The sequence below is a fragment of the Mastigoproctus giganteus genome, chromosome 7, assembly GCF_048544385.1.
Source record: "Mastigoproctus giganteus isolate SK-2022 chromosome 7, ASM4854438v1, whole genome shotgun sequence".
Lineage (NCBI taxonomy): Eukaryota > Metazoa > Arthropoda > Arachnida > Uropygi > Thelyphonidae > Mastigoproctus > Mastigoproctus giganteus.
Window position 1 is genome coordinate 23566567 of NC_143581.1, and position 27466 is coordinate 23594032.

The following is a 27466-nucleotide window of genomic DNA, read 5'->3' on the forward strand; positions in this document are numbered from 1 at the left end:
CGGACCACTTTCCACGCCCTCTTCAGGACCTCCAAGGCGCCATGCCCCGGGAATTTCCCATTCCTCATAGTGGCTATGGCTTGGCCTATCTCCTCCAAGGTGAATGGCAGTTCCTCTGGGGGTCCTTGATATGCTCTGTTTTGTCGTCTCATTTCTTTTTGGTGTGATGTCTCTTCATGTTCCAGGTCTTGAGAGGTGATCGTGATCTTGATAGGTGATCTTGCACAGTTTTATCTTTCTTAAATGTATCTGTTCGACAGGCACCGTTCATGACCTTCGCAGGGGTTGACCGAATACCTCCGAGTGAACAGCGTACATTATTATCAAAACTGAATGATATAAAAGTATTAAAAAGAAACAAAAGGATTACTTACTTTGTTTTAAAAGTCCAGCTCTCCGTATCCTGCGTTCCATTAATTGTTAAGTGAAGCTCAAAATTAGTTCGGAACTCATTTTTTGAGCTAAATCGTACAAAATACTGATGAACTGAAATAATTCAAAAGGGGTGGTTATTATTTGAAAAATATCATTTTCACATAGTAGAATTTAAATTACTGTGAAATACTGTTCAAAAATTATATTATGGAAGAGTTTGCCACTCTTCCAGAAAAAGAAAACAGATTTAACACATTTTAAAATTTTTTAATAACTTTCATTAGAATTTTATATTTTTCCTTCGAAACACATTCCCTACACAATTCTCTCCATTTTCCTAATCGCAGCCTAATTAAGAGGAATTTATCGTAATTTTGCTATGATGGAATCCGATCGTCTTATGCCCATGTTGCTCATAACAAATTTGTCATTGCTTTTAAATACTTTAAAAATTCTGTCAAAAACATTGCGATCCTTACCACAACTGAGTTGTAATAGGAGTTGGATAAATTAGGTCGCATGTCCGAATGATAGACAGACAATTTACCAAAGATGTACTCAACTTTCAATGATTTTGAATTAGAATTGCGCGGGACATGAGTTGAACACAGCCTTGAAAGTTTGCTCAGCACTTTAATGCTCCATTATAAGTTCGCAGCAAACTTTAAAGCTGTGGGCCACAACAACACCATTCTAACCTGAACAATTCTATTCTAACAACACCATTCTAACCATTTGGATTAACAACTTATATTAGTTGTTAATCCAAATGGATTAACAACTAATATAAGTTGGGCGGGATACTTTGGTATCCCGCCCAACTTATATTACTAACGTGATCACGTAAATCGATTAGTAACAGAAAATTAACAGCTACAATAGAGCGTATATTCCAATTTTGGATATTAAACTTATATTCAGTCGTCAAAGGTGGTGTTCAACAACTCCATGTAGTTAGAATGGGCAATAGGGTACTCAATGCACCTCTTTCGTGGAAGGAGATGAATTAAAAGTTAATTCTAATCCACGTAACGATTTATGAGCATCCATATAAAATAATAACCAAACGCTTTGTGGGATACCATGCAGAGTCTGCGTATTTAATTCGCAGCAAGGGAGAAAGGTGGACGACCTAATTAGCTCAGATAAGCACAACTGCAGTGCGCATTTCGATTGAACTTATTGTTCAGACAGGTGGGAGGGCCAATTTACTCATCAGAAGTGCTCTCTGTGTGTACGATCATGAACTACATGCTTCTATAAAAATGGAAAAAAGAAAAAAACTGAAAGAAAATAGGTGTGCCTCGTGATTTTCCCAGATTATGTTATAATTATAACTGCTCTCGTTACTACTGTAGTTAATAATGAACTAAAATCGAAATGAAGCAATTTTCTCTTAAAGAAAAGAATAAATTGTCCAGTGAAAGCAGTTGGAGGTAGCAATACAAGGGTGTGTCCAAATTCGGAATTATGATTGACTGATATCCTTAATCGTTCATAAAATCGTCACTTTAATTCCTTTTTTAATATTTTACTACGCAGGACGTTATGCCCATTAAAATGAATCGTCCTAATAACACAACGAAAGTTCACGATCCGGAGATTTTTTATTCATGGTGGATTCAGTACATGTCTTTATACGTTTATTTGATTTGATTATTAGTGAAAAATATTTAAATACACAAGTGGTCATCCCATAAATACGAATCAATATTGCAATAGCATAAAATGTAATGCCCATTTCTATTCAGAGACGATTTGGGCTAAATCGTCATTTAAAAAAATGACGATTTAGCCCAAATTTACTGATCTTCTTCCTCTCTATATATATGTGTGTATTTGCTCACATTCATGAGTCTTACATAAAAATATAATAAAATTTCATGAAAATCCCGTCCACTGGGACGGACTCTCACATGCGGACGGACGGACGGATGGACATTGTGAAAACAATAGGCGCTTACACATTTATGCTAACGCTCCTAAAAATGGCTCATTCCTCGTAAATAGGATTTTGGTTTGAGGTTTTTTGATGCATCACCCACTTAGGCTATAATGCGCCAAAACCATCGTAAGTAGGAATAGAGTGATCGAATAGTCTATTTTTTCCATGAAGAGGAATTGGGCTCATTTCCAGGCAACTGAAAGTTATTTTAAAGCGAGTTTGCAATTAGTTAAATATTATATTTTTACTGCATGTACATTCATGTACTTGCAGATACGCCATTATATACTAATAGTTTGGCACAGTAGTGTACTTAGTCATATGACTAAGTACATCACTGTGCCAAAACAAACTTGAAATATATATATATATATATATTTCTTTTATTTTGTTTGTATTTGTCGTTGTCAACTTACCACAGTAAGGATAACTTCCGCTTGTTTGTAAATAAATTCTTTGAGTGCTTCCGGATTCAGAACTCAACCCATAACGATCAGAGTGCAATCCCATGACATTATATGTAGTTCTGTCATCACATACTCCGGCCTTGTAATTGTCATAAGAATCACACTCTGTCCCAACAAAACGGCAATCCTGGAGATTGATGGATATAAGAAATATATCAACTGCCCTGAAGTGATCACAGTAAAGGGACCGTGCTACACCTGCGGGAAACACAAAAAGAAAATTAGATAACCAAATACGGAACTCTATACGCTTAGTTCTAATGGTTTCAATAATATGAATTCATTTGGGGGAATAAGGATATTAAAAGAACACGGCCTGGCGATATGTCGAATAAATATAGGGCCATGATGAAAAAATGCCTCTGGTTAGGTCAGAATGTGTATTTGTCTGCAATTCTGACTAGATAGGATTGGAGGAATTATATGATGAAATCCTTGTGGATTAACTCAAGACATGAGAGAGTCTACAAGACTCTAGAGGAAAATTTTAATCAGAATGGTCTGCACTTGTAGGTAGAAGGAATTTATTTGGTAGAGATGGTATTCATTTGAACAAAGGTGGTGCAAGGGGCTTTGTCAATATCATTGAAGATACCTTAAGGGTTCAGAGAAACTGCTAGTTGGGGGAGAAGGGTAATAAATCATTACAAGCTAAAGGTTATAATGATTTATGCACCAACGTCGAGCCATGATGATGACGAGGTTGAAGAAATGTACACCGAAATTAAGCGTCTTCTAGATGAGCAGAAAACCCACTACACTATTATTATGGGGGACTTCAATGCTAAGGTTGGAAAAAGACAAAACAGTGCAGAAAGGGAAACTATAGGAAATTTTGGAATTAGTGAAAGAAATAAAAGAGGTGAAAGACTTGTGGAATTTGCAGAATCTCAAGGAATGTCAGTAATGAACACTTTTTTTAGAAAAGGGTGAACAGAAAGTGGGCATGGAATAGCCCAAATGGATTAGCAGCTAATGAAATCGACTTCATCTCACAAATAGAAGATATATTGTGAATGGTGTTACCGTCCTGAATAAGGTAAATGTTGGAAGTGATCACAGAATGGTAAGATGTACACTTGATATAGATGTAAGAAAAGAAAGAAAAAAAACTGACTCGAGTAAATAATATGAGGGTCTTTGAGATAACAGAAGGGGAGAAAAAGCGGTACGTACTGGAACTTAGGAACAAGAACAAGTTGGAGCTTCTGCAGACTGCTCAGGACCAAGATATCGACGAGGAATATAACAAATTTCTGAAAATGATAAGCCCTAGAAACCTTTATATAAAAAAGAAATCCAAAGAAGAAAAAATTAGTCAAGAAACACTTGTTATGATGAACCGAAAGCGACAAATGAAGAGCAAGATAAACACTAACAAGGACAAAATTCAGTATACTGAGTTATGCAAAGCCATTAGAAAGAGACACAGAGAGGACATAAGAAGATTTAATACAAGAAAAGTAGAACAAGAATTAAGGCAAAACAAAGAACTTAAATCAGCAGCCATGAGCAGTAATACAGAAAGACAAATGATACTGAAACTGAAGAACAGCAATGGTGTACTTATAAATAGCAGAGAAGGCATAATTCAAATAGCAGAGAAGGCATAATTCAAATAGTAGAGAAGGCATAATTCAAATAGCAGAGAAGGCATAATTCAAATAGCAGAGAAGGCATAATTCAAATAGCAGAAGACTACTATAGAGAATTATACAAGGAGCGAGGGAATGATGCCAGCAGTGGAGAAGGTGGATCGCAAATTAGTAACACATACAACATACCTGACATCCTTCCTGGTGAGATAGAATATGCATTGAAGAAAATGAAGAATCAGAAAGCCCGGGGAAAGATGAAGTTACTGAAGTTAAAATTGGGAGGAACAAACGACACAGAAACCGACAAGACTTCACAAAATGTATTAGAAAAGGCGTGACGCCTAAGGAGTGGAATAATGCAATCATAGTTTTGCTGCATAAGAAAGGAGATAAATCAGAAATTGGAAATTATAGACCAATTAGCTTGTTATCCCACATCTAAAGTTGTTCACAAGGGTCATTACTAACAGATTAGAAAGAATACTTGATGAGAATCAACCGAAAGAGCAAGCTGGCTTTAGGACAGGATTCTCAACTATGGATCACCTTCACGTAATATCACAGCTAATGGAGAAAGCAAATGAATATAAAACACCATTATGCTTGGCATTTGTGGATTATGAAAAGGCATTTGACTCCATACAGGGTAAGGCAATGTTTCGGGCACTGGAAAGACAAGGCATAGATACCCCCATATATTATGATTTTGAAGAAAATATACGAGAGTGCTACCTCCTTTATTAGACTAGACAAAGACAGTGGGAAATTTAAAATCGAGAAAGGAGTGCGACAAGGAGACACAATATCTCCGAAGTTGTCTGCTGCCCTTCAGGAAGTTTTCAGAAGATTAGACTGGTCGCAGAAAGGAGTCAATGTGAATGAAGAGTACCTAAACCATTTACGATTTGCAGATGACATAAGCCACGATACCAAAGAATTAGAGGAAAATCTTAATCAGTTATGCTAGTTAGTAAGGATTTTGGCTAAAGATGAATATGGCTAAAACAAAAGTAATGATGAACAGGTACGTCACAGGAAGGGATATAATCATTGAAGAAGCAGAAATTGAAGAGGTGGATTCATATACTTATCTGGGACAAGTCATTAGCTGTAATAATGATAAATGGCTGGAAGTCAAGAGAAGGTTTAATTTCGGATGGATAGCTTTCAGGAAATATGGTCACATACTGAGGAGCAATATCCCAATTTGTCTGAAACGTAAAATAATGAACCAATGTATAATCCCCACCATGACGTATGGAAGTGAAGCTTGGGCACTCACCAAAAGAATGGAAGAGAAGCTGAAAACTACACATCGAATAGTGGAACGCATTATATTGGGATTCAGACTGTTGGATAAGAAGAGAAACACATGGATTAGGCAACAAACTCAAGTAAAGGACATTCTTATCAAAACTAAAGAAATAAAATGGGCGTGGGCAGAACACATAGTTCGAACACTTGATGACAGATGGACTTAGAAAATAACAGAATGATATACCCAAGAGGAGCTAAAAGAAAACCTAGGCAACAGCGGAAATGGACTGAAGAAATTCAATAGTTCGTTGGCGGTAAATGGATGGCCATTGCACAAACCAGAAGGAAGTGGAAAGTTGCTGGAGAGGCCTTCAGAGTTGGAACAGCAACTCTGATCTGCGGCGTGTCAATCACGGACCTTACAGGAGTTAAAGGATCTGCTGGTGACGTGTTGGTACCAGATACCACAAGAAACATTTAGAAATCTTGTAGCGACCATGCCTCGGCGGGTACGAGCTGTTTTGGCTGCACATGGTGGAACAACATCATATTAGGTAGGTGGTCATAATGTTTTGGCTCATTGGTATGTTTACATGTTACATGATGATTCCTAACAATAAGGCGATTCTCGCTTTACTATACAGTAAATTACTTAGCTTAAAAGGGATGCCATTCCAAAACTGTGATCTTGAAAAACACAAATTACTTATTCAATACAAAGTGATAGAAAGCGGTGTTTTAATGAAATTACAAACAAATGGCAAACACGATGGGACACTGGAACTACAGGAAGAGTTACTCGACAGTTTATCCCGGACGTTACGTTTTTGGTTAATAGGCGTCTTGCGAGTTGGTTTACTCCTGGCTTGGAAGCACTGTTCTTGGTGACGGGCCATGGATCTCTGAATGGGAAGTTGTTTGCACTTTGACTGATTGGTGTCTGTGGCGCTAATGAGGACTGGTATCATGTTTTGTATGATTGTTCTATCTATGAGACCTATAGGACGGCACTTTGTGGAGTTATTGGATCTTTTGATACCTGGAGAGGAAGTTTTACTTCTCTCTGGGAAGCGTAAATTTGATGCTTTTCAAGAATTCTCGAAAGCAGTATTTCAACTTAGATCTCTGTATAGATAGTTGATATTTAAGTCTTAGTTCAACATATGCCTGATTGGTTCTGGATGCTTTGAACGAATGTGAAGGAGTCTTCTTCTTTTTTTTTATTACTCTGGACTGGGCCTCCAGAGGTTTTTTATATACATATATATATGTAACTGTTTTGCAGAGTCTGTATATAATGTACAACGAAACGAGGCGGATTTGAACGAACGTCCTGGGAGCTGTCTTACCTATATACATACATATTCAATACAAAGTAAACACAAAAAACGTTACCATCAAAGGCACTGTCACCCTTCCGGGTCGCTTGTGGCTTATCACATCCTGGTTGGTGAAAACCATCATTCACATAGAAGTCTTTATGCCCAGTGTTAGGGACTACATCCGTATAGCCTGAAATAGAATTTAAATAAAATGTTGATGGTTAGTTATAATGCATACGATACATTTGAAATTCAACTTGATTTTTGTTACAATCAAAAAATTCAAGGATTAGATCCAGTTCATACTTAATTATGTTTGAGAAGAGTGTATTGTTTATCTTACTACAGCCACGAGCCAAAAATTTAGAAACCTCTATGGCGTCAACAGATAATTAAACGTATACCACATGCTACGAAGTTGTATATTTGCACGCGGTTACTCCTAAGTTGCCACAAGGCATGATCACAAGTTCGTTGGTATCCAGTGCCAGATTAAGGTACGGGCTACCAGTGCTCTTGCCCGGAGGCCATTCTTTAAGGAGTGCCAAAACAGAAGAACAATGAGGCAAATAGATATCCTTAGTAAAGGGTGCCAAAAAAATCTTTCTGCCCGGGGCGCGGAAATGCCTTGGTCCGGCGCTTTTGGTATTAGATAAGTATTGACGCCTACCTGGAGCTTCTCAGTCGATCCGATTCATGAGAAAGATAAGTGATATTTCTGATTTTCAGGAAGCTGTTATCAACAATAAGTTATGCCGCCAACGCAATGATTGGTCTGTGGAACAGTGGAAAAAGATCATATGATCCACACTTCCCTACCGATCATATGATCGGTAGGGAAGTGTGGCATAAAACTCATGTGTCGTGAAACACGATAATGGAATTATCCATCATGAAAAAATTGTACGTGAATGGTTCGAGGAACATTCCCAAAATTTCTAACATCTACCTGACGGGTAATTCTTTAGATTTCATTCCAATATATCCCAGACATTCTGGGATATGTTGCAATGGACAGTTCAGCTTTGTAGTTCTCTTCCGGCCACAATACAGCAGATGAAAAATATCCTGATGGAGGAATGGTCAAATCTGGAGCCAGACTCCTTCAGAAATCCAGTGGAATCCATGCCACAATCTGTACGGACTATAATTTGGGTGGCCATACTAGATATCGAATAAAAGCTTCTGATTTATTTACTTGCCAGTGAATGTACTTATTACATAAATCGCAGTCCTATAATCTGTCTTCTAACACGTAATGATTGCAACTTCGAAGCTTTATCTGGTATTTAAATAATTGACAGATAAAGTCGACTCTTGTTCCCATGCTCTTCAATTTATACGTTAATGATTTACGGTACTTTATTATCTAGAAAATGTTGTATTCCGACTATCTGAAGTTTTATAAAATTACTGAAGTTTGAAATTTCAAACAATTTGAAATTTCTAAATGTATATCATCAATCTTCGGAGGAGTGAATCAATGGATCACCTTGTCGATAAGCCAATGATTTTATCAAAATAATTGGCTTATCGACAAGTTATAACGAAAACTGATGACAACTCTACAAGTTGGTATAGTGTGGCATTAGGAGAAAGTTACTGCCTTAGATTAAAAGACAATTGAAATGGCAGAAGACAGAGGGTGGTTATAAATGGGTACAACTCTTCTTGGACTAATGTTATTCGTGGAGATCTTCAGGGTTCATTGGGCCCTTACTGTTTACAGTATTGATTAACGATATTAATTTAGGCACATCACGCTTAAGTCTTCAGATGATTAAAAACGTTAGTAGGATGGTCATTGAAGGGAATCGAGGCATATAACGGTAAGAAGACCTAGAAAAATTAGGCAGATGGGCTGAGAAGTGGGAATTGAGGTTTAAATATTCATAAACGCATAATACCACACATGAGCAACAGTAAACCTAGAATAACATATCAATTAGGTTGTGCTACACCCAGAGGAATTTTTATGGACTTTTTTTTTGCAACATGGCTGTTAGTCGGTCTCAGGAAAGGGTAGCTGGTTTTTCTCCCAGAAACTCGGGTTTTTCGTCCAGCAAACAGAAAACTGACCACAGAACACACTCAATTTACAGACAGCATTTATGGAGCAATATGGCCTTAGCCGCTAATGTTCCTAAAACCCAACTACAACAACGACACTGTGCCACATCCAATCTGGTGGAGAACAAAAGAGACCTAGGGGTAATTTTACAGTTCGACATGAACTTCTCTGAGAGTGCAGACAGGCTGCTAGAAAGCTCATGGAGTTCTGTCAATGATACACAGGAATTCTGCCATTAGGGACAAGGTGGTAATTGTCCCGTTGTACAAAGCATTGGTTTAGCTCTGGAGTGCTGCATACAGATCTGGAAGACTCATTTTAAGAAAGATGTGGTTCTCTTGGAAATAGTTCAGAGAAGAGCAACCATATTAATGAAGAACACAAAGGGTACTTTTACCACAAAAGACTTCAGGTCTATTAAAGAGCAGCACTTGCAAACTAAGCACAAGAAGAGTTCAAGGCTTTAAATGGATTGAGTAAACTTAATGATGACGGTAACGCTTTCGCGGACAACGCAAACAAGGGGACATAAATTTATATTGAAAAAGTATAGCTGCGGGGTAGACGCGTGAAAATTTATTTTCAACGAGATTAACTAATTGGTGGAACAAACTACCATCTGGTGTTGAGGAAGTGGTCTGAATAAATTCAAGGAAAAATGGCATATTATCACAGGGATGGACAGATGAGTTTTTTTTTTTTGATAATAATAATACTGACACCTCATCGCCTTCGATACTTTGGCACTCGACGTACACTGAATCCAAAGTGATAAATAAACTCAATTTATGCGTACCGATAGATATTGAAAATACGACATCAAATTCATTTTATTACTTTAGCTTTGCACTTGACTGATTTAACAATAAAGCATTCGTTTCATCATAACAGTCCGGTATCTGACGTGTTTTCAACGACCTGAAATACAAAAGCAGCAGCTATAAAGTAGATGGCAGCAGAGGAACGAATGAATATGTTCTTTGTTGTCTGGGAAGGGTGAGGAAGAGATATCTGAACTTGACAGAAAAGAAATCATTCTCATAGCCTATTTTCTTTTCAGACACTATTAGGAAAGATATGTTGCCGATATTACGTCCTACTGACCTAGTCAAAAGGAATAAGACATGGTATGTTTAAATAAACAGTTCGCTGAGTAACCTACTTCCGTTCTTATACGAAATTATACAATAAAGTGGTTTAAAGGTCGGCTTTAGAAATTGCAGTCATGGAGTATTTTAATAAATTTGTGATCTTAACTACTTGATGTATGTACGCGTAATAAAAAAGGTTTTGATCATACGAATACTGTTCTACACTCCTAAAATTGTCTATTATTTTTGCACCCATTGCTGATAGCATAGTGGCTATTATCGCTATCCTTTCATACCCGGGTTTGGAAAAGGCCCGGGTTTGAATCCTACCAAGATGGAACGATCTTTGCGGCTTTTTCTGTTCTGTGACCAACTTAGTAGATTTCGGATAAGCGTATACCGTCCCAAAAACCCTCAATTTTATCCAGGGAAACAGGCAAAAAATGTTCTATGGCTATAAATACACGCAAATTATTTTAAGTTAAAATGTTATTTTCGCCTTACTGGACGTGTTTTTCCCCTAGATAATCAACAGTTTGAGCTAATCCAACAGACAAGTTTAGAAGTCAATGTGGAGTAAGATTGTTTCCGATGGCTTACAGAAATCTAACATTATCATCCCATGCTGATCCAACGCTGTCCAACGCCATGAGAGTTAATTACAATTTAAAGAACGTCTTTAGAGACATTTGGTGGCTCAAATTCGCTTGGTTTGCTGTTTTTCGGTTCCTCGTTTGGAGAAGTCTAGGTTCAAATCCTTTGGTGACTAAAAAAATCTGAAAGTATTTCTATAAAGTTAGTTTTGAAGTTATAGCAACAAAAATAAAAGAAAATAAAAACCACGAGCCGCATACACGTTATACAACAGTTTCAATTTTCATGTAGCTAAAGATTTGATCATTATGTATTCATCAGATTTGGAAGAAGAATTCATTGACGAGTTTGTAATTTTCAACCAAGATATATGTAACAAAATTGATTAAATCAAATAGTCGAAAATATATTTGGGGCATGTAAATCTATCTTTCTACAGCAGCAGAAAGATAATTTTTGATCTGCTTGTTTATGAAGCAGATCAAAAATTACATTCGCTCAACTATGATTCAATATCGCTTGTCTTCTTTGGCTCTTCTCTGCATTGAAAGCTAACGTCCAGTATCAAATTTGATGACGTTTTTAATGATTTTACTAAAGCTGAAGAAAGAAATTTCGTTTTTCCTTGTAGGCTTTAGGCAAATCACCCTAAAGTGGTTAATGGAAAAGGCGGTTCTTCTCGACCTGCCACCAAGGAACTTATTCTTGCCTGCAAAGTTCTCGAAAAAAAGTTCTCCATATTATAAACAGATTCGAATCGGAAACGTTTCGAACTGTTCCCAAATGGAGCCGAATGATAAAGCTATTCAGCCTTGAATAGCAAGGATCACCTTGCTATTCAAGGCTGATCACTACATCCTTGAATTTGGTGATCAGCCTTCAATAAAGGCTGATCACCAAATTCAAATTAAGTGGATCTTTCAATTCACCACTTGAATTGAAAGATCACCACACTCACCTGAAGCTTCTCCATTACCACCGAAGCTGTAAATTACATCTACATAATCGGCATCGGATATATCGAGCCTTTCCTTCAGCCGATTATCAGCAAAATATGTTACTGTCGGGTCCAGCGCTGGAAGAAAATAAGGGAAAAAATAATAAGAATTGTATTCGATGATAACGCTTTCCTTGAACAACATAAAACAACCTATTAAACAAACTGGAAAATAAAAAATTAAAAAGTAAACATTTTCCACGGAGGATTTAAAATTAATATAAAAACTGAATTTATTTTATTCAAATACAAGGTATTCAGATTTTCTCTTAATATATGACAAAAATTGGGTTTCCCTATTTACGATTGTTTTTTTTTTTTATTTGAAATGTGGGCTAGACAAGTACCACACACTAAGAATCTCGTTTAATAAAGACAATTTTTTCAGACATACCTAAAGGACAAATAAATATTTCTTCAGAAATATCAAAAGGTGTTAAATGCGATCTCGTTACAGATGGAGTGCCAACTGTAATAAATTAATACAATCACGAGTTATAAATACACATGGCATACTTTTTCAGCTTTTTTCACATTTTATTGATAACAGAATTCCATTAGAATTCCTACTCATATAACTGTAAAAAAAAATTTAATCCCGAACAAAAGGGTTGTTGACACCAGTAAAACTCCATTACCAGGGAACTCCGATACTTCGGTACCTTTGCGAAACTCGTTAACATTTAGCTAAGTTTCTGTTCACTTTTAGAAATTCTAAATACAGGAAAATCAGAAGATCAAAAAACTTTATTAGTTTTTCTCTTACATATGATTTTTTATTTAGAATATTCGAATTATGATTTTCTCCTTGCTGCTCATATACCCAATAACGTTAACATTCTATAATTAGCTAAATGTCTCTTATGTTTCATCTTAATGGCGCAAAAGTCCTCGATGACGGTACAGTGGCTTCACAACTTTCCACTCATTTGGAAAGATCTGGATTCGAATCCCGTCTATTGGAAGAATTTCTAAAGTCCTCTTCAATGAACGCTGTAGTTTATCGATCCCAGACAAAAGGCGTAGGTTTTCTCCACGTGAGTTATTCGGGGTCTTTCAGACCCCGAATAACTCACGTGGGGAAAACCACTCACAACATACAAATCGACTCGTGAACACACACTTCAATTGAAAAAATACACAGGCAGAGATTTCGGTAACGCTCTAGGACCACTAAATTTAATTATTATTTCATAAAGCGTATTATTGCACAAAATTTCAAATTCCTTAGTAAAGTAATACCTACCAGTTATTCTTCCAGGCTTGTTAATGTATAAGCCAGCTATTCCAGCAGCTTGACCTCCAAGACTATGCCCAATTATATGAAAACTGCTTTTATTAGCTCCAAAATTACTCTAAAAACAAAATTAAATATATATTGCTTTGAGATAAGCCTACTAAATAATTGACATTATTTTTTGGTTAAAATACCGCAAGTTAAACCGCAGGAAAGAGTGGTTCAGTATTAGGTCAAACAAACATCTAAAACCTGATATTATCTAAAGAATATTCCGGCTCATAAAGTTCATCGATTAATTAAATTAAGAGCCTAATCGATGGAGCCATTAAATTTCTGGTGAGCCATTTTTTTTTTAATTTTATATCAACCATTTTAGGCGCATTACAAATTTAAATCACCGAAATTTATTGAGAGGAAGGTAATCCATAAATGTCGTTCATTTTCCCAAGATTCTGAAATTCAGGTTTTTCCAAGAGTAAATCTGATTTCTTTTAAAAGTTCTTTTGTCGTGTCCTCTCTTTTCAAGGATTATTTTTCCCCATCTGATTTTATGAATGAAAACTTGATTGAGTAGTAAGGACATGTCCATGACGTACTTGTTCAACAACGGTTGATGTTATTAATGTAAATGACATGTTTTTCGACGTTTTGTTCAACATTAATTACTTCCATGGTAGGCTATTGTCGTTGTCTTTTGTGATCCGTCAAAAGATGTCAAAAGTAACCAGGACAAGGCTGACACTATGAGAAAACAGAGATCTTCTAGGACAACACGCTTGAAAAAGCAATTTTGTTGTCGTAGACATCAATGAGGTGAAAGAGAGAGAACAAGAAGATCATCATCTTTAGGGTATAGGGCAGGGATGACGAACCAATGACATGCATACGGGCACGGTTGATTTAGAAGATTAACCAAATCTTCTAAATGGAGAAAATGCGTTAGATACGTTGGAAAATACGTATTACGTTGGATCCTTACTCTGTTCCCCCTACTTTGGCTAACTGGTGTGGTGAGACGTCCTTATGTTCTAATAATCATGGATATCACATTTCTTATTTGGAGTTTCAGGGGCGGATTACTTCCTGACCATTTTAAGGTTTACATCGCTACTCTTTAAGAATTCTTTGGGACAAATTTAAAGAATCTATTAACTTGGACTTTCCTATTTCACCTTTAGAGATACCCAGTCTGCTGATGATTCTGCTTCTTATAAGGCAGCAAAGCAAAGAAGTTGGTGCCATCCCACCAAACAGCATCATGGAACCATAACTTAATTACACTGCGTAGTTAAGTTAACCATAATTTAACTACGCAGTGTTCATAAGGTTTGACATTCATTTCAACGTCAAGCCGGAGCTGGTCTCGTAATGAAGTTGATATATTAAAGCAAGAATATCATGACCCCAAGAGATGTAAAAGAAATTAAGACCTGTAAAGTCAACTTCTGGGCCAATCTTCGTTCTCCAGACAATTCTGATCCTTGGGGATCTTATTTACCGCCTTATTCGTGACAAAATTCATCCCCTCCCCTGAAGTTTGTTCTGTTTCAGCTAACGATCAGGAAACTGTTACTTGGCAGCAGACAGTTATGCTACCTTGGCTGCTGCTCCCTTATGCTCGAATAATGCTTCTGAGGATAATGACTTCCCCGAGGTGCCGCTTGACAGTCAACACTACGTATTCTAAATGGCTTCTATATCAGTTCCTTGCCCGCTTCAGATTTTCTCAAAGAGAAAAATTTGAAGAGAAAGAAAAGAAAAATCAATCTATGTATCCTTATTTATGTCTGGTATATTTTCTACGCTATGGAATTCTGCTCTTTTTAAACTGATTCCAAAGCCGTCCAACAGTAATTCTACAAAGCGCTATCGGTGATAGCTTTTCTCATTCTAACATGGGTAAGACTTTTGAGCATCTATTGACTACTAGGATTATCACGCTTTTCCACGAAAAATCCCTGATTTCCCGTGATCAGTTTAGTTTTAGCCCAGTACGGGGAATGGAAGACCTTTAGTTGAATTTCTTTACAAGGTTCGCATTAGCCAAATGAAATATGTTTTAGCCATTTACACTGATTTTACTGCTGAATTTCATTCCTTATGGTGAAACAGTTTGTCCTCTCTCGTGTGCGCGCTGTTGGCCATCGTAGGTCGCACAGTTGGTAGGATCATCGCCCTCCCCACACCGGATGAAAATGATTTGAGTGCGAATCCCGTCGACGACGTGAGGAATTTTTTTGGGCATTTTTCACAACGTGGCTGAGTTAGTCGGTCGGGCTCAGGAGAGGGTAGCATGGTTTTTTCTCCCGGAACCGGGGGTTTTTCATCCAGAAACATAAAATCGACTAGAGAACACACGCAATTTACAGACAATATACACGGAGCAATATGGGCTTAGTCGCTGATGCTCCTAAAACCTTACAACAACAACAACAAGGTGTTGTTGACCGTCCTTTTCTTATTTCGATTACTTTAGCAGGAATACTATTTCTGTTATTTTAGGATCTTAGCAACTCACTCGATTGGTTTTGCGTGGCTACCATCAGGGTTCTTTGCTTGGACCTCTCGTCTGAAACCTCATCCTGCACAAGTGACTGCTTCACACTTTTCCTAAGGTTACCAAGCTCACCTACGCCAATTGCCTTACTCTGCTTATTGAGGGGAATTCACGTGCTTCTCTTGAAACTACTTTCAACAACCTATTTTTATAGATAAAACAAGATTGCGATTCTTAAAGGCAACTTTGATCCACGTTTCCCTCCTAGAGTAAAACTTAATGTGCAGTCTCTTTCACGTAATATCATAGTTATTGACTAGATATTCTCGACGAAACATTCTGAGCTGATCTTGTAGCAACCATTAATTAAAAAATTAACACGACAAAATATTACAGAATTGACTTAAGAAAATATTATAGAATTTAAATTAAGAAACTACCAAAACTTTAGCTACTGCTGAACTTAAGAATTTAATCTTAGAAGAACCGAAAAAAGGATATAACCTAGCAAAATTAACTTTATAAAAGGTAAGAATTAAATTTACAAAATATTAAGAAAATCACCCAATTAAATAATCTTAAACAAAAGTAAATATTTTTTGCTTCACAAGTCTGTATACTTCTACTTTTACAAAATATACAGAATCATTCTCATGCACGTACTGGCAAATGTAAGTGCTAGTACGTGTATATTCGAATATATCGTACGTAAATATAAAAATTACAAGAAAAATTACTCACAACTAAGAAATTAACCAATAGACCAATTTCGGCTCCTACGATCATACAATTTGCAGCAGCTTGCTTCAGTGTACCTCTGTTTCCTTGGGCCCAATCAGTAAAGATGACATTGTAATTATCGTAGTGTAGCAATTCGTCACGAATTTTCTGCAAATTATTACATATGAAACTATGAGACTTATTGAAAACACGCAACAAAATAAGAATTATTAAAAGCGAAATACTTTCTTTCACACACCTTTTAAACTTTCTGATGCTTCACACTGGAATCTATATAATGAAACCATCGGTCTAGACATCCATCCATAAAGGTATATCTTTGTTTCTCAGAAGCTACTTTCGGTTTGATGGAGAAACTAGACATTTTTACCACTCATTTTGAAATTCGGCCTAGGTTTGCTCAATTCTTTGAATTTTTTCAAAAAGTGAACGAAGTCAAGACGAGGAGATAAATAAAAAATAGTAAATATCAGGAGAGCGGCCACTTAAAAACCAAACAAGACCATCTAAATCAGATATTCTTAATCCAAAATGTATCTCAGACTGGTGGATAGCAATGCTGCACTCAGAGCTGTTGGAGTAGGGTTTTAGGAGCAGCAGCCACTACTATATTGCTCCTTTGTATCCGCTCTCTGAATTGAGTGTGTTCTGTGGTCGATTTTCTGTTTGCTCGAAGAAAAACCCGAGTTTGCGGGAAAAAAACCATGCTAGCTTCGCCTAACTCAGTTGTGAAGAAAGGCCCATAAAAATTCCTCACGGGATTGACGGGACTCGAACTCAGGTCTTTTCCACAGGTTGTGGGGAGGACGATTCTACCAACTGCGCTACCCACGAGGGCCACACTCAGAGCGTACAGATGTAGGCAGATCAATAGTTAAGAAACACTGACCTAGATCCCTCTTTCTGAATTTCCGATCCGCGAAACTCATTTTCATTGTCCCAACTAGGTAAATAACATTACTTTAAGATCGCACATTAAATTATAACCATTATGTAAGTAAAATAATTCAAATGTTCATTTGGAAGCACTTAGCTACTAAATGATTTTTGAATTCCTGAAGGGGTTTCAAGGCGTAATGGCCCTCGCAGCACAGTGTTACTACCAACATCCAATATCAAAAATGGGAGAAACTTTTACTAGTTTTTTTTTTTTTTTTACATCGTAGACGAATGTTGGTCTCAGTCGAGGGTAGCATGGTTTTTTCCCCCTCCGGAAAAAAAACAGGCAAACCGACCGAAGAAAACACGCAATTTACAGATACAATCTATATTTTTTAAGGTGCAGCCCTGAACGAAATGAGACAATGAGCTTATGATTGTGATTGACCAAAACTGAACAATTTTTGAGTGAAGATGCGTCGAAAACTGCATGGAAGTGGTAACAGCGGACAAGAGGTATGAATAATTCCAAAGATAGTATCATTAGAGTTCTGCTACTTTACTTCCCGTTATTTAAAAGCCAAGACATTTGCTTTTGAGGAAGTGTTTTTAGCAATATGCTCTCAAGTTAATTTGTATATTTTCCTTTTCCTTTGAAGCCCCGAAATAAAAATTGGTTATTAAGTTTTTTGTATGCTGGTTAATATCTTTACGGCATATTACTTTATGACCACCTGTAATTTGAATGCCATGTGGGAAAACAGCGAGTAAGTAGGGAAATAACAGAAATTAGAAGGAGGGTAATGGATCAAAAACGGAAGTTTGTATGATGCAACAGAGCAGAACGGATGGTTTGGTTTGTGTAACTTATTTTATACTGTAATATTTCAAAAGTAATAGTGGTTTCATTAGCTAAATTCTAAAGTCATCTTGGTTTTTATTTTTATAAGTACTAGAAGCCAGCGATATACAATCGCGTCTAGGATTTTTTGGTTGTTATCATTATAGGGTAGACCTGCACTGGAGTATTTTTGTCGAAGCCCAGTACAAAATACGCTAAAAGAGTTTATTAGTTTTTATAAGAGCCTGTATTATTAGTAATCTCCTACAAGTTGAGGAAGTCCAGGGTTCGCTAGAATAACGTAACCTCTGTGTGTGACGCAATTTTACCGAAGAGCATGCTAATTTTAGTATTACGATAGTAGTACTACTTTGGTAGTGGCAAATTATGCAAAGCAACTTATACAGAAAAAAAAAACCCTGCCCACCTCATCTGTCTCTATCCTTTTATGATTTGTCCACTTCTTCCTTAACTTTATACAAGCTTCCGACCTCCAAAACACCAGACGGAAATTTGTTCCAACGATCAATCACTCTCTGGTGAAAGAAAAATTTCACACATCTGTCCTGCATCCATCCTGTTTCTATTTAAGTTTATGTGTCCTTATGAACGTTGTTGAGAAAGAGTAAGGATGCCATCAGTATTTAGTTCATTCAATCTATTTAAAGTCTTAAACTTCGGTCAGATCTCGCAAGGGCCTAATTTCCAAACGCTGCAATTTGCAGAACGGAAGCCTTTCTGTTCCCCACTAAGTTCTTTGCTCTTCTCTGAAGAAATTCTAAACAGATCAAAGTTCTTTCTAAAATGATGGCCCCCTGACCAACTTCCTGTACTCAAGATGCCTTAACAATGAGGTAATCTCCTCTTTGTCACTGCCGACAAAATTCCTATATATCATGTTAATGATATATAGGAATATTGCCAGCCCATGAGCTGTCCTAGAAGCCTGTCTCTATTGCTCACAGATTTAATGTTGGCTGGACAGTACGTCTAAGTCCCTTTCATTCTCCGCCACCTTCATAGCGGTACCACCAAACTGACTACGTTATGTCCATGGCGAAGTTAACTTTTCAAACAAAACGGTATCGTATCCCTCGTGGGTGGGTTACACAGCTGGTAGAATCGCCGTCCTCCCTACACCAAGTGGAAAAGACCTGAGTTTGAATTCCGTCAACGACGTGAAGAATTTTTAAGATCCTTTTTCATGGTAGCATGGTTTTTCTCCCAGAAACTCGGGTTTTTCATCCAGCAAATAGAAAATCTACCTCAGAACACGCAATTTACAGACAATATACACAGAGCAAAGTCATGTCCTTAGTCGCCGATGCTCCTAAAACCCAATAACGTAACTGGATTACGTAACAGAAACGCTGTTACTTCCTAGCGTCGAACTTCGGCCCTCGTGGGTAGCACAATTGATATAATCATCATCCTCTCCACACCGGGTGGAAAAGACCTGAGTTTGAATCCCGCCAATGATCCGAGGAATTTTTATAGGACTTTCTCACAACGTAGCTGAGTTAGACGGTCTCAGGCAACGGTAGCATGGTTTTCTTATCCCAGAAATTCGGATTTTTCGTTTAGAAAATCGACCACAAAACACATTCAATTTACAGACATATTATATACGGCACAATATGGCCTGAGTTGCTGATGCTCCTTAAACCCAACAGCAATAAAAACAACGTATACTTAAAACAAATAAACAATGGGTTTACTTTTAAAAGTAATACTCTAGATTGGTTTCATTACAAGTAGAATAAATGTCAAACGTCCGAATCGAAAGAAGAAGAAGAAGGCAGTAATAAAGTATTTTAACAATATGTACATCTTATTTTAATATAATTTATTAATAATTATTTTTCTTCTTGTTTGGGGATGAAAAACCCTACTTTTCACGATTCAGAAACAATAATGGAAAAAAAAAAACCCATAAATATTCCTTTCTGTCTCAACAGAACCAGGTTACTACCAACCTGAGAAACAGAACCAGGTCTCACGTGGTATAAAAGAACCGTGATCGACAGGACCGAGTATAAACGAGTGGCAAAAGTGCGCTGCATATGATCCTACATGCCCGTGCTATCTCTGTTACACTGGACACTAAATAGTAATTGCTAGACCATAGTTTGCACCGAAAATCTCAGGAGCAACTTAGAGCCGGCCATGGCGATAAAAGCTACCGCAAGCTCAGAGAGAGAGAGAGAGAGAGAGAGAGACCAACCAAACAGATAATTATCTATCGCTACTCACCTGCATCCATGTGGAGAGTCGCATGTTATCCAACCATCCGTGGCAAAGAATTTTTGTACCGACTTTTGGATTAAAGAAAGATTCGTCAACACTGCTTTTATTATTTGCCTTAATGTGATGACCATCTTTCTGATTTTTTCTGGTATATAACCAAAATTTTGTGCTGATGGTTTCTCGATCATTTGGATAATCACCTTCTTTGCGAGGCAATGAAGCAAAACAGCCCAGCTCTCCATAGCATCTCTTTGCATTATCTGTATTGAAATTCCAAAGAGAAACAGTAATTAAAGCTTAACAGTAATTTTAAACAATCAAATTAACATATTTTATGTTAACATATTCGAGCAATTTACAATACTCGTATAAAATGGCATATATACTGAACATCAAAATATTAGGGATCGTTTAACAAGTAAAACAATAAAGAACTGTATGATCAATTCACATAATCTTCTGTCCCATTAATACCTCTTCGATGTTTTTACATATAAACATAATTATATTACAGAATAAATTAAATTTAATAATTTATTATGTAAAATTTTGTACTTAATTTTTAATTTTTTAAAATTTCAGCTGGAGACTATAAGAATTTATGATTTTATGGTATCACGTCAGTTCAAACACACGATGTGCTAATCCTATACTTGTCCCCTTACCACTCGGCTATGGTGGTACCTGGCTCTACTCCTTTGAAAATACGGAAGTCATTGCGTTGGCAATTAGTGGTCGTTATATTTAAAGATGCTTGAAACTTTTAAACTTTTTGAAACTGAGAACTAGTTACCAGAGCGCCTTCCTTGCTTGGCGTTTGTTTTTGTGGTGAAAAAATAATAAAAGCTCCTTCATTTTGAAGAGATAAAAATATACCTTAACTTCTATTTACGTACATTGAAAACAAAAAAGGAAATTATTATTATTATTATTATTATTAGCCATATGGTGCAAGGAAGCCTGAGGCTTTAGCTGCACCAGCCAAAAAAAAAAAAAAAAAAATTATTTCTGCATTGCTGAAACTACAGCAAGTCTCTTACACTACACTCTGAACATCGCTTAAGCCCAGGAAATTAAAAATAAAAGCACTAACTTTCATTAAAAATGAAAGCTTTAGTTTTTCATGCTATTATGTATTAATAGTATAAAAAACTATTTTTTAAATTCTCTCTGAATTACTCATAATACAGCAGATTGTCACAAATCAGAACTGTGCGCTAGGAATGCTGGGAATTTGCAACGTTAAGTATCTTTTATCGGGTGTTGATGAATAAAATTCAATAATTAAATTTTGACAATTTAGCCACTAATTAATTTTATTTTATTTCACTTATTTTTTTTCTTTTAGAAATTACCTACTAATTTAAACGGAATACTGAAGAGTGTCTCACAAAACTCTATTGTAGACTGATCACCATGCTTAAGATTTATAGAAATTACCTCTTCCTAAAGTCGCTTCAGAGTTTTTTTTTTTACTTAATTACAGCATGAAAGTTGTAAATAACAGCATTGACTTCAATGAATCCTTACTTTTAGTTTTTGCAGGTCGTTGTACTTTGTATAGTGTACAGGCACAAATCTAGCAATTTTCGATATTATTCAAGCATAAAGCAACATCGTCTGTTAACACTTAACTGTAAGAACTGACATCCAGCGCTCCCTTTAAAAAATTTAAATTTTCGTCAGAAATTTTCAAAAATATTCATTATTGACTTATTCACTAGCCCAATTCAAATTTTATAAAAAATTTATACAATAATGCAGAATGTAATTACATAATGAATTAAACCTAAAATAATAATGATCATTTTTGTAATTATTAAAATTTAATTTTTCCATTAATTTCTTTGAAAATATATGTTTGTTATTGATATTCTTTGGCTGCAAAACCGGTACAGAATAAAAATATACATCTAGTATAAATAATAAAACATGTACAATAATTAGCAGCGCAATTAAAATAAATTTCTCGATTACCGTGTTTAACTATACCGTATATCATTTTATTTTACCTTTACTGATTTAATCGAAATAAGCAAAAATTAAAATAAAGTTACCTTTATTAGGTCCAAATTCTTCATACGTTGAACTACTCTCCCATTCCGAGGCTGTGACACAGTTATAGTAAAATGTGGTGCAGCATATCATGAAAACAGAAAATGAAAGAGACCTTGGTACTTCAGTAGCCGTCATCTTCTTGACACAGTTCCTCTTGATGAGTGTCAGAGTTTCTTCTGTAAAGATGAAATAATCCAGTTTTATATATACAACGATAAAACCCAACTTCCAATCGTTTTGTAAGGTTGTATAAGCATGAATAATTAATTAAACTTTTTCTTTTTGTATGACCAATAAAAAAAATTTCATGAACAAAGATTTTTCGACTGTGACGGAGTATGAACTTGAAGGAGAATAAAAGTTTAAGATAACTAGGTTTTCGATTGTGAAAGGAACTCCTTTCTAGCTTTCATATATGTATGTACGTGTGAGTGTGTGTGCATGTTAAAATTGCTATACAAAACGACTGGTCAAAACTCATAACCACATTGGATCAACATGATTGCTATTTCTTCCGTATTTTCCCCCCTCTCTTATGAACGCCTGCGGAAGGATACAAACACGTTCCACTTCTTGCATTTGCTCTTATAATTCTTTTAATAATGATAGTTCAAACTGAACGCTAAGAAAGCTTGTTTCATCTGATGACATTCGTTCTACCTTACTCACAAAACTGCGCCCATGTGGATGGATGGATAAATCTAAGAGAAAACCGGTTCTCTAGCATTAACTACTGAGCAGTTCATTGAGCGAATACGACATCAGTTGTTCAATTGTTCGCTAAAGGTGGGAAAATTAATCGTGCTTAGCTTATTTCTCTGCGTGATATCGTGTATTAGTGCATGAGATAACTTAAGTTTCGAAGAGTTAAATTGAAGTTTACTAGTTCTTATACTGATGTAAGTTTCTTTGAGAGAATTTTCTCAGATTATATGCAAAACCATGGCCGACTGACGCATGTCTGTTTACAATATATTGTACATACCATTTTTTTTTCTATAATAAATCTTTCATAATATAATTTGTTACATATAAGTTGATCTTTTGATATTACTCACGGCGTAAATATGGTGACTTCATGAATTATCACCAAGTTTGGAAAGTCTACATTCGATTCCGTTTCCAAATCATAGTGGCTCATAGCGGTTTATTATACCCTATATATTAAGTCTGTAAATTGCATGTGTTTTCTGGTGGATTTGTATGTTTTGATGGGCAAAAAACCCGAGTTTCCGGGAGAAAAACCTTGCTGCCCTCGTCTGAGACCAACTAACTCACTTTAAAAGGTCTATAAAAATTCTTCGCGACATCGAAGGATTCAACGCAAGTCTTTTCCATGTAGTGTGTGAAGAACGTATACCAAGTGCGTTACCCGCGAGGGCTAGCGGTTTGTGACGGTAGCGCCTCTAAAAGGCTTTCCAACCCGGTGGCCAGGTTAGTAGGTCTCTGGTAGCTGTAGGTTTTCATTCCCAAAAGTACAAATTTCTCTTCCATCAAGCCATCATAGCACATGATATTTCCAGACATGATATACTGTGATCTTATAGCCTTAAATTTTTGAAACACGTTCAAAACACTTTGATATTTGTGTTGTTATTTTTATCATTCAGTTATCATTAGCAGCAGTCAAATCTGAAAGTTTTTTGCGTTTCTTAAAGTTTTGAAAATTAGGCAGTTATTTTAACTGCCGAAAGCCTGTGGGACCAAACTTACCTATTAACTGTTTTGATACGATTGTAAGGTTCAAATGATTGAAACTTTAAAGTACTGTGCTTGAATTCCCTAGAAGTGCACTTTCATCCTCGGTTCGATATTAAATAATTTAAAGATATCTAAGCAGTTAAAATAATGGAAAGAACTGAGAGCCATAACTACAGGGTTTCGCGACAAACATATTACCAATCAGCTCGCATATAAAAAAGGAGAGATATTGCATTAAATGGAGATTAATATTAGTTCTTGCTTGCCCCGAGATTTGGAAAATTTTATGTGTTTTAATTGCTATATTGAAGAAGGTTCATCGGTAATTTGACATTAAGAACATGAAAACGCGAGTTTTCGAGAAACCATTCTATGGTCAAGACTGTGTGCATGAGATAGTAGTAGTAGTAGTAGTAGTAGTAGTGGCACATGATGCAAGAAAGCAAGTGTAGGAGCTTATGCAGCATCAGCCAAAAAAAAAAAAAAAAAAATCACACCATTCCCTCCAAATGCCTGTCCAGTTCCTCCTTAAATTTATTTAACCTATGAACTTCCACAACGACAGATGGAAATTTGTTCCAGCAATTAACCACCCGCTGGCTAAAGGCAAATTTCCGCACATCTATTCTACATCTGTCCTTTCTTAATTTGAACTTATGTCCCCGTAGGTTGGTAATCTGAACAAGTGGAAGGATCCCATCAGAATTCAGCGTGCTCAACCCATTCAAGGCCTTGTACACCTCAATCAGATCACCGCGCAGGTGCCTAGTCTCCAGCCACTGCAATTTGCAGAACTTAAGCCTCTCTTGGTAAGAGAATCCCTTCATTCCCCTCACCAATCGTGTTGCTCTTCTCTGTACACGCTCAAGCAAATCTACATCCTTCCTAAAATGAGGTCTCCAGACCTGTACGCAGTACTCAAGGCGTGGCCTGACCATTGCCTTATACAGAGGGACAATCACCTCCTTTTCCCTGCTAGCAAAATTCCTATATATCATTGACAAAACCCCATGACCCGCCCTAGCAGCCTGTCTGCACTGTTCAGAAAACTTCATATCTGACTGCACAATTACTCCCAGGTCTTTTTCATTTTCTACCACCTTAAGTGTAGTACCACACAGTTGGTACGTTTCTCTGGGGTTACTTCTACCCATATGCAGTACTTTGCATTTGTCAAGGTTAAACTTCAGTTGCCACTTCTTAGCCCATCTGCCCAAATTATCTAGATCCTGTTGCAGTAGCACACTGCCATTACTGTCATTAACAACCCTGCCAACCTTCGTGTCATCTGCAAACTTCGACATTAAGCCTGATATACCTTCATCAATATCATTGATAAATATACAAAACAACAGTGGACCCAACACCGAACCCTGTGGGACTCCACTAATAACATTAGTCCACGAAGAGCAGCACCCATTGATTACCACCCTCTGTCTTCTCCCACTTAACCATCCTTTTATCCATTGTAGCAACTTACCCTTAATACCATTCTGCTCCAATTTGTACAGTAGTCTTCCATGCGCAACAGTGTCAAAAGCTTTCCTGAAATCCAAGTATATGATATCAAAATTATTTTTTGCATCCAGTTCCTTTGTGACCACATCATAATAACCAATCAAATTTGTCAGACAAGACTTTACCTTAACAAACCCATGCTGTGTTTGAATTATTGCTGCAGTCTTGTCTAGATGATCCTGCAATGCATCTTTAACCAGCGACTCCATTATTTTACCCGGAACAGAAGTTAAACTAACTGGTCTGTAATTACTCGTGTCACCCTTCGATCCACCTTTGTGAATTGGGGACACATTTGCACATCTCCAGTCCGTGGGAACCTCCCCTGAGTCCAAGGATGCTCTCATAATTATGGCTAAGGGTTTGCTTAGTTGCTTTGCCGCCTCCTTTAAAATAACTGGATAGATCCCATCCACCCCAGGTGCCTTTCTTATGTTTAACTTCAACAATTTCTCCTCCACTTTGCTCTCAGTTATTACAAAATCATTAAGCACACTGCTACAATTTGATAACCTTCTGCCATTTTCAAATTGTAATAATTCCTCACGTGTGAATGTAGATGCAAAATACTCATTCAGTTTGTTTGCTATCTGAGCAGGATCATCAACAGTCGAACCATCGATGTCAAGTGGACCAATCATATTCCACCCCTTCCTTTTAGAGTTTATATAAGTAAAGAAATCCTTGCTGTTTTTCTTAGCATCTTTTGCCAAAGATTTCTCGTAATCCGCCCTCGCCTGCCGAACCTCCTTTGTGACCTGATTACAGACTAGCTTATATCTGCCACAGGCTTCTGCGTCATCTGATAATTTATATGCATCCCATGCATTTTTCTTCTCTGTCACGAGTCTCATTAGTTCATTTGATAACCATTTAGGCCTAAACCTTGAACGATATTTCTTAATCAGTATGAAAAGTCTAGTAGCTTCCACGATTAATTCTTTGAATGCTTCCCACTTAGAATTTACTGTTTGTAACATCGTCAGTTGATCCCACTGTACAGAATTTAAAAACTGTCTGAGACCACTGTACTCCCCTTTACGGAAGCAAAAACCCTTTCCTTTACCCCTTAAGATAACTTAAGTTTAGAAGAGTTAAATTGAAGTTTAGTAGTTCTTATACTGATGTAAGTTTCTTTGAGAGAATTTAGAACAATTACAGCAATTTATGACTGTAACTTAATTTTATCGACATTTTAGTAAAATTAATTTGTTGTTGGTGTGTATAAGAAAATACATGCTAACTAAGCTCGGTAGCTGAACTGTTGGTCCATAAATTAACTTGATCATAATATGCGCGTGCATTCGATACATCTGTTGCTCCATACTTTACAGTAGTACTACCAACACAACAGGAAATTACAGTTTGGCTGGCATCGTAACATAAAAATTATATTATTAATATCTTGGATGGAATATCTGAAGGCGTCTTTATAACTGTTAAAGTAGGCGAATTTCATAACAAGACGGTACCTTCAGAATTTGAAGACTTCTTCATTTAAAGAAGAAATTTTGTACAGTCTTCGAATGATTTGTTTAGTTCCTGCAGCCCAAATATATATATATATATATATATATATATAACATTTATTTCACCTCAGAGCTCTTAGAACCCTCTTCAGGATAATACGTGATAGAATTAATAGAACCCTCTTCAGGATAATACGTGATAGAATTAATAGAACCCTCTTCAGGATAATACGTGAAAAGGGCAGTAAACGCATATATATGCTAATGCTTGTGATGAACTGGAACTGCATTCCAGCGTTCCAGGATCCATTCTAAACCCTGATTTAGGCTAGCCAACTGAGGGAAGGAAAGCATATAATAAATCCTTGCTTACGTTTAGTTAACTTTATAATATAGAAATGTAAAATCAAGATAATGCTGTACTCTGTTCAGTCTATTTTTAATCCCGACATAAACAAATACACACTTTCGAGTAAAGCTCTTATTCGTCAGTTGTCGAAGTACCACTGCATTGTTTAGTGACTGAATCACAAAAGCTTTACTTTTTAAGTATATTTA

General features: G+C 36.6%; 1 protein-coding gene across 1 annotated transcript; it reads right to left on the reverse strand.

Moving 5' to 3' along the window:
• Window positions 1–148: 148 nt before the first annotated feature.
• Window positions 149–22355, reverse strand: LOC150082648 (phospholipase A1 member A-like). Its single transcript, XM_090378228.1, has 9 exons — window positions 22220–22355; window positions 20169–20422; window positions 12964–13072; window positions 12112–12186; window positions 11679–11795; window positions 7038–7154; window positions 2737–2985; window positions 375–486; window positions 149–329 (listed from the first exon to the last, which is right to left on the reverse strand). Exons 1-9 carry the CDS (start codon window positions 22353–22355, stop codon window positions 149–151), a joined length of 1350 nt encoding a protein of 449 aa, XP_090234354.1.
• Window positions 22356–27466: the final 5111 nt, after the last annotated feature.

Excerpts from the sequence above, each read along its gene's own strand:
- LOC150082648 (XM_090378228.1), bottom strand. The coding sequence starts at position 22,355 with ATGACGGCTACTGAAGTACCAAGGTCTCTTTCATTTTCTGTTTTCATG. Across the intron at positions 20,423-22,219 it reads AGAATTTGGACCTAATAAAG|ATAATGCAAAGAGATGCTAT; the intron begins GTAACTTTATTT and ends ATTTCAATACAG. Across the intron at positions 13,073-20,168 it reads GACTCTCCACATGGATGCAG|AGTAATTTTGGAGCTAATAA; the intron begins GTGAGTAGCGAT and ends TTTTGTTTTTAG.